Source organism: Branchiostoma floridae, chromosome 14 (genome assembly GCF_000003815.2).
Source record: "Branchiostoma floridae strain S238N-H82 chromosome 14, Bfl_VNyyK, whole genome shotgun sequence".
Taxonomy (NCBI): Eukaryota; Metazoa; Chordata; class Leptocardii; order Amphioxiformes; family Branchiostomatidae; genus Branchiostoma; species Branchiostoma floridae.
Genome location: NC_049992.1, coordinates 8,968,551 through 8,976,248, shown reverse-complemented (window position 1 = coordinate 8,976,248; position 7,698 = coordinate 8,968,551). Strand labels below are relative to the sequence as shown.

General features: G+C 39.1%; 1 protein-coding gene across 1 annotated transcript in view; it reads left to right on the top strand.

Moving 5' to 3' along the window:
• The window catches only part of LOC118430085 (chloride channel protein 2-like), a 42,488-nt gene that overhangs the window by 27,493 nt on the left and 7,297 nt on the right, over positions 1 to 7,698 (top strand). Inside the window, exons 18-25 of the mRNA XM_035840794.1 lie at positions 621 to 760; positions 1,083 to 1,207; positions 2,100 to 2,223; positions 2,777 to 2,827; positions 3,421 to 3,459; positions 5,121 to 5,185; positions 5,858 to 5,923; positions 6,905 to 6,952. Coding sequence (XP_035696687.1) covers positions 621 to 760; positions 1,083 to 1,207; positions 2,100 to 2,223; positions 2,777 to 2,827; positions 3,421 to 3,459; positions 5,121 to 5,185; positions 5,858 to 5,923; positions 6,905 to 6,952 — 658 coding nt within the window. The remainder of the gene's footprint in view (positions 1 to 620; positions 761 to 1,082; positions 1,208 to 2,099; positions 2,224 to 2,776; positions 2,828 to 3,420; positions 3,460 to 5,120; positions 5,186 to 5,857; positions 5,924 to 6,904; positions 6,953 to 7,698) is intronic.

Genomic DNA, 7,698 nt, shown 5'->3' with positions numbered 1-7,698 from the left:
TATACATTTTGTACATGTCTGTCATCATCATTATCATTGTATGACATGTTTACATAAAACGGAGTTATACCACCCCTTATGGGGATGATATACCCTTTTGTTAGCTGATTACTAGACAGGGATACGCCAGGTACATGCCTGCTATGTACATCTAAAATATAAAAATCTAAGAGACAGGGAGGCAAAGGATCTTCGAACCAGTTAAGATCACTAATGACATGAAAAACAAATCTTTCACCTTCCTGTGTACAGAATATATAATGTACAGGTTCATTGAACCAAGGAAATTCCTCTAGCTCTTGTCAACAAGTATTATGAACAGTAGCCAGAGCACTATCCTCTGTGCAGACCGCTGGCTCAATCCTTCTCGTGCTAATCATGGTTAGTCAGCAGTCACTACATTATATCATAGGATGGTACTCAGGCTATGTAAACAGTGGACCACAGCAAGAATAACTGGGATTCGAACTCCCCACCTCAGGTCCAAAGGCAGGGTTGTCAATTTTTAAATCAAATACATAACCACTGGACTACTTAATCCTCATCCTCCCAGATTCTACCAGAATTAATTGACCTACTAGTAGTCTTGTTTCAACTGTCAACTGATATTTCCCACTCTTGTTCCCAGAGTCCATGATTCTGCTGGGTTCTGTTAAACGATGGGAGCTGGAGGACATCATGGAAGACCACCTAAGTAACGCCAGAAGACGCCTGGTGATGGCACATACCAACCATCCATCAGTGCGATTCAATGCAGCAGGTGTGATAGAACTATCATCATAAACCTAAGGGGTTCTAAACATAGGTTTACATACTTCTTTACATCTTTACACAGATTTTGAGTGTAGGAATAAGAAATGATTTTATGTCTTTGTTTGAATTAACCCATTTCTTTATATCTCGATTTAATGTTTGGTGATTCTTTTTATTATTTTCCTAAAACTGTAAGGCTGCGTTGGAAATTACAAATATCTAGTTAGCTATGATTGGCTTCAGCTGTTTGGGCTGCCCTTGAGATCAATAAATGAATATAAAGATTTTTAGAAATGACTACTTACTCAGACTTTTTACATGTATTTCAGGTGATGGAGACATTGAGATGAAGGACATCAGGGTGGTCCAACGTGAGGAGGAGGAGGAAGATGAAGAGGATGGGGCAGCACCAACCAACCAGGAGACAGTCACAGTGGTGGACTTTACCAGACATGTCAGTCTTGCACTTCATCATCTGGGACAATCGTGATAAGAATATCTCACCCTTTCAGATACCCTAGAATCAGACAATACCGAGGGACAGCAGGCGGTTTCTTCGGCGGCACAATGCAGTCCAATGATCTAGCTTATTGCTCTGGGGAGATTTAGCCCAACGGAGTTTTGCTGGGAAAGGACAGCAAAGACTCCTTCTACCCCCCTCACATTAGGCGAAAATCGATTGGACGACGAGTCTGCGAGCTATAAACTATGAGGAGGCATGACCCTGATGCCGACGAAGAAATGGCAGAGTTCCCCCCTTCCCTCAGGGTCATGCCTCCTCGTAATTCAGAGCTTGCAGACTCGTCGTCCGATCGATTTTCGCCTAATGTGAGGGGGGGTATTCAGGCTTATCTCTCCGGAGCGTAAATATTAGATCGGTGAGCAGACTGCCTTGGGCCGCAGAATAAACTGGCTGGCTGCCCGGTCTGGTCTGGCACCCAGGGTACCTTTCAGAATAATAACAGATGATGGAAATCTTTTCCCTTTAGTTTAGTTTTGAAAACTGACTAAGAGTATGTGTAAGGCTAACTATGTGTGGAAAAATTCTAGTCATGTTTTTTCCAATGCATGTTCATCATGATTGTGTGTATGCTATCCCTTCTTAGTCCACAATGAAGGTGACTCCATTGCCATTGTGTTAGAACCAAAAATCATCTGTGTTAACAGACAACATGTTCTTGTTAAGTTCTTGAACTTTTGACCTGACTCAAAGAAACTCACACCACATCAGCTTTCATTGTTCAGTATGTGCAGTTTGAACACATACATTTCGTTCATGTTCATACCATAAGTGCACATACAACATGTATACAAAGGTGTTCTAAAGTACACGTCCCCCTCCCCAGGGTATCAGTGCCGCCCCTGCTGACCCTCCAAAGTCCATCCTGAAGAAAAGTCCCATCTCCAGCCCAGCCACCAGTCCCAACGGTAGTCCAAAAGCTAAAGCCAAGAAGGTCAAAAGCCAATTTGGTAATTTTTTTTTAATTTAAATTCTTTGTTGTACACTGTCTTATATGTTTATAAAGGTTAGACATCCACGTAAACAATATTCAAAAACAATTCAGTCTCTACAACTGGATAAGAGTGATGGATGTCACTCAAAATGCCCGGAAGTAATTTTTAGATTTTCTTTTCCAGTTGTGAAGATTTGAATACTGTCTTGTACTGTTAATGATATGGTTTATGCAGGCAGTAAGCACCTAAAACCAATAGTTTTTTCCAGGATTTTTATCTTCTTCAGACACTTCACCAAAACCTCTGATGTGATTTGATGAGCTTTGGTTTGAAATCAGTTGTATAATATGCATATTTAAGTATAGACAAGTGTAAGTTTGGGTATACAAGTCATCTATGTGTGTTTTGTTTCATTGTGAACAATATAAATATGTTGCATTCCAGGTTATTTCAAGCATCATCTCTGTGTATCATCACTGTACTGTGTTGTTTTGCATCATTTCATTTGTTCCCTTTTCGTGTTGTCGTATGTGTTTGTAACTGTCTGTCTGTCTGTCTGTGAGTCCAGCCAAGAGAACACGTGGAAGTGTAGATATAAGGCCCAAGGAGATGGAGAGGGGTAAGAAATAGTCGGGACGACTCCTGGACATATTAGCACCAAACTGAAAAATTTTAGCACATTTTGAGTCAGCCAAAATTTTGCATGATTGTACAAACTTCAAGTACATGACTTGTATAGAACAGTAGGAAGATCATGTTGCTTGAAACATAGCTAATAATTTGCATGTCTCACTGGCACATTTTTTTAAGACAATACATTTAAGTAGTGCATGCTGATTAATTTCATGTATCAAGAGGAACAAAATTTGCCAGTGAAGATATTAGTTTATACTTACAAAGCCACAAAACTGTAGACAACTAGAGATATGAATGCAAGGCTTTATAATCTTTGCATGGTAAAGCATGACCAACATTGTCCTTGTTATATGATTTGTTGTTTCACCTCCGTCTGCTTTTGAAATATTATGCAATACATGTAGACTTCATTCAAGAGAAAGGTCAATAAGTATTAGTTTAAAAAACTTGACAATCAACATGTTCTACTAAAAGAGTAAGTCATAAATGAAGAACCTGTATGTAGTGTCTTGTAACAACTGGTTTTGTCTTTTCAGTTGTGTTATGATTGTATGTTTCCATCATTTTGTTTTCTAGTCTGGAAAGACAGGAAGATCGCAGGGAAGGGAAAGAAAGGTTTTACCGATAAACTCATTCTTGGCTGCAAGCTGACCGCTAGATTAAAAGAAGAAAAACGTACCAAATGTAGTACATCTTGCAGTAATTCAACTAAGAACTGCCACTTATGCATGTAGACAGTGTCGCATTACTTGCAACTGGTGATAGTAGCTCCTAAATTTTCTGAACATTTTTCAACAAAGTCAGATATCCTAATCATGCAACTAGGGAACAACTAATTGTACATTGTACATGTACAGCTAGTACAATGTACATGTACTAATTATATATATAAGCTAAATTTCTGTAGGTGAATGAGTCAACTAAAATACTAGCCTTAAATAAATAATGTGGATTCTACATTTCCAAACTGGAACAAAGGGTATGGCAACAAAACACATAAAACATACAAACTGTATTTCTCATGTACATAATTTGCTGTATTTCTTGGATGATACACTAATTTCTCGTTCCTGCACACAGCTTGGCCCAGCCCCTGTTTGGAAATGTTAGCTTCAAGTTGTCATTATCAAAGAACCTGTACTGAGAATGCCTTTCAAGCTGCCCCTTTTTAATATGTGAATCATTTTCCCACCTATTACTATTTTGAAGTTCCTATTTTCCAATACCAGTGTAGCTAACTGTACTTCTGTCTTACTCACACTTGCAGTATATTGCATTATTGCATGCATACATGTAGTTTACAGGACACTGATATTGCACAGATCTGTTCATGTCTGTAGTCTATGTGTGTAGTGTATTTATCATCTTACCTGTGCAGCAATGGCATGAAATAAGAAAAGCCTAACCCAGATATTTGCTATTTCAGCATTTGTTTCATGATCAGTTTATATACAAAATGTATTGTAATATGTATATATCACTGTATGTATGGCAGTGCATGTCCTGATAGATTTGTTTATGGCATGATTTCTTCTAGAAGCCGTAGCTGCTATAATAAGTCTTAATAGCTACTATAATAATAGATTTTGTATTTCAGAGTAAAGATGTAACTAGTAGTGTTCTGCCATGCATCCTGAGTGTGATGGAAAAGAGGATTGGGGCCAACCATTAAAGCTCATGCATGGCATTATCTTTATTAAACTTAACACTGCCAATATGAATTATTACAATGCTACACATTCACCAACATGTTTTTATATCTCTAATTCACTAATTAGTGTCTCATTTAGGGCTGGATACTGGTACAGTATGTCGATACAAAACCGTTTTTTCTTGTTGGACCGGTCCAGAATAACCAGCCTCCTTTTACTGAACAGATTACATTGTACATTTTGTAGGTCCAGGTCCAGACCTTCAAAAATTCGTACTTTCCCAGAACTATCGTAGAGTGGAATTTGCTATCACCAATCACAGTAGGGGCATCATCTCTGGATAGTTTTGAAGAACGCTTGCAGATAGATGTGCAGAAGTTAGGTGTGACGGATCATTCAGTGTAATATAACCAGCTGCTGCCGCGCCGCGTGCCTGCGAAGCTGGTGTTTTACGCCGAACGGCGGTTATACCGGCTATATAGATACAGATACGGATACAGACCTGTACCTGATCCTCTGAACCTGGACCTTACCTGTACCTGAAGTTTCTGTACCGGTACTCACCCCTAGTCCCATTCCTTCTCCATTATAAATGGACTACAATGTCTTTACTTCTGTTTCCAGACTATCCCAACCCTCACCATGAGAGCCCCTACAGAAGCATGTTCAGGCCCAGAGAGGATGCACCAGTAAGTATACATAGTTTTTGCCACGCTGTCATTTAGCATCTTGAACAGTTAGAAATGTGCCAATAAGCCAGTTCAAAGTTTAAACTGAGCATGTGCAGTAAGATGCGTTGTGGGTGGGTCAAAGGTGAAGGCCCCTAACTTGTTAGCACGTCTTTTTCAGACCATAAAAAATGTCCAGGCGTGTTTTGTTTACATCTCATGATCACGGGGCTCTTCAACTCTGTCATATCACACACAATATGTCTCCCTGCACATATGCAGCTTATACCTTGAACTGGCTTATAGTACTAGTACATACTACTACTATCATGCTACAGGGATGGCTTGAAGTGTGTGTATCAACCAGATGTCAACAATCCCAAAATTCAATATACATTTACAAGGCATGTAATCATCGAGTTCACAAGAATGCGTTCACAACAGTTTGACACACTCAAACATCAGTCCCACTATCCACATGTGTGCAATCACGTATTCACCTGTGATACTACCAGACGGCCATACTTAAACACTTACCAGTTCACACTTACTTGTATGTTTCATCTTTAGCTGTATATACTGCTTGGATATACTGCTTGACTTTGATCATGTATGTGTAACTCACAGTATTGCCATAATGTCATGTGATGTTGGCCATTTTGTTCTCCATGACCTTGACAATTCCACACTCAGGAAACCTTGACTGCCATGGTTGAACCTATTCAGAGTTTTCTTTTACTCTCTTCTATGTCTCCTATGGTATGTCCATTAATACTTTCATTTTCCTGAATATTTGTTTGCTATATTGTAACTGTAAACTTTGTTTTCTCTCTCTATATATGTTCTACTCTAAACTTTCACTATAATTCACCCTGCATTCTAAATTAAACATTTTTTTCTCATGTAATGAGGAATGAATACCGTTACTGATGTAAAGTCATTACTTACAGTTTAATATTTAGTGACAACTGAAGTTTAGTTCCATTATAACTACCACATTTTTTGTTGTTGTTAAAACTAAAAGTAACATTACAGCATTTTGTTTTTGTTGAACGTCTTGAGAAAGAAGACATTTAGAATATAATAATTACAATATAAGGGGATTTGCATGGAGTTTTGCAAGTTCTCACGGCCATAAAGTCAGATACATCCCCAACACATTTCATTATCTGCTGTCAACCACCCATTACCAGCATATTCAGTTGTAGCAGACCAGTTGTTTTTATTACGAATTATGTACAACAAAAACTACTGATTACACCATACCAGGGTTGTAGCCAGCACCCGTCCTTCCGTCCTTTGACGAAATTTTGCAGCTGGGGACGGAAAAACATTTTGTTCAATCCATCCTCTGTGACAGACAAAATTTGATATGTAAAGATATAATGAAACTGTCTCCCTTGTGTAATTTTTCACCAAAACAGCTTAGTCTACCAGCAAACTTTACACCTCAAAATGCTGGAAATAGCGTTTCAATTGGTCTAGATTTCAAAATTTTCTGGGAGGTATGCACCCGGATCCCCCTTGGAACGTCATACCTTCGACGCTAGAGACGCTAGCGAGGATTTATAATTGAGGGGACGGAAAATGATTTCAGGCTGGCTACAACCCTGCACCATACATTAAAAGACATGCAGACCCCCCCCCCCCCCCCCAATCAAAGCTACCTACAGTTAGGTTCAAGATATCCATTTCAAAAGTAGTTGTGTGTGAGAAATTTGTGTGAAAATTCTGCCATAGCACAGACAACAGAGGAGACCTAGTCTACATAGAGCTTCAGATGACTGGGTAAGTTAGCAGTGACTTTTGACTCCCACCATGGCATCAAGACTGGAATGCTGGAATTTTCTTTCTAGGAACCCTAAGACTGTTCTGAGCCTGGTCAATGACAGTTTTAGATACCTGCACCCCATACAATGGAAACATCTTGCACAAAAGCATGCAGTTTGGAAAATTGATACTTCGTTTCAGCATGGCCCAGGGATTTTGTTTAGTTTTTATGCATCAATCATCATCATATCTGCGCATGTTGGTACATGTTCATGATAAAGCATGGGAATAAAGACCAAGGTTTTGAAAATAAGAATTGTATAAGTTTGTAAGAGAACTGTTTGCTGGAGATCAAAAAAGAATTTCTCAAGGCAAATGTATCGTATTCTACTGTGTTTCACTTGACTGTGCCTCTCTACCCTTTTTCCTTGTGTTGATTCAGCCCTGTTGAATGTGTCTCATTCTGTTTTAAACACACTGTGTTGTCAAGAAAGGGAGTGCTCTAGGGAGTTTTGGTCATCTGAAACTTTTGTATTTTCACCACAATGTAAATTATTTCAGACATCCATGATTATAAGAGCCATAGACAGATGGCCACATTTCCCCCAGACATTTCGTTTGTCTCCCTACATTGTTCTGTTAATGATGTTGTTGTTGTTTCTATACTTTGTTAAGATGGTCACTCATTGTGACATCTCTGTCTTCCTCCCAGGACATGAAGAGATAGCTGAAATGTGACCATCCCACAGCCGGGGTCCTTTTGA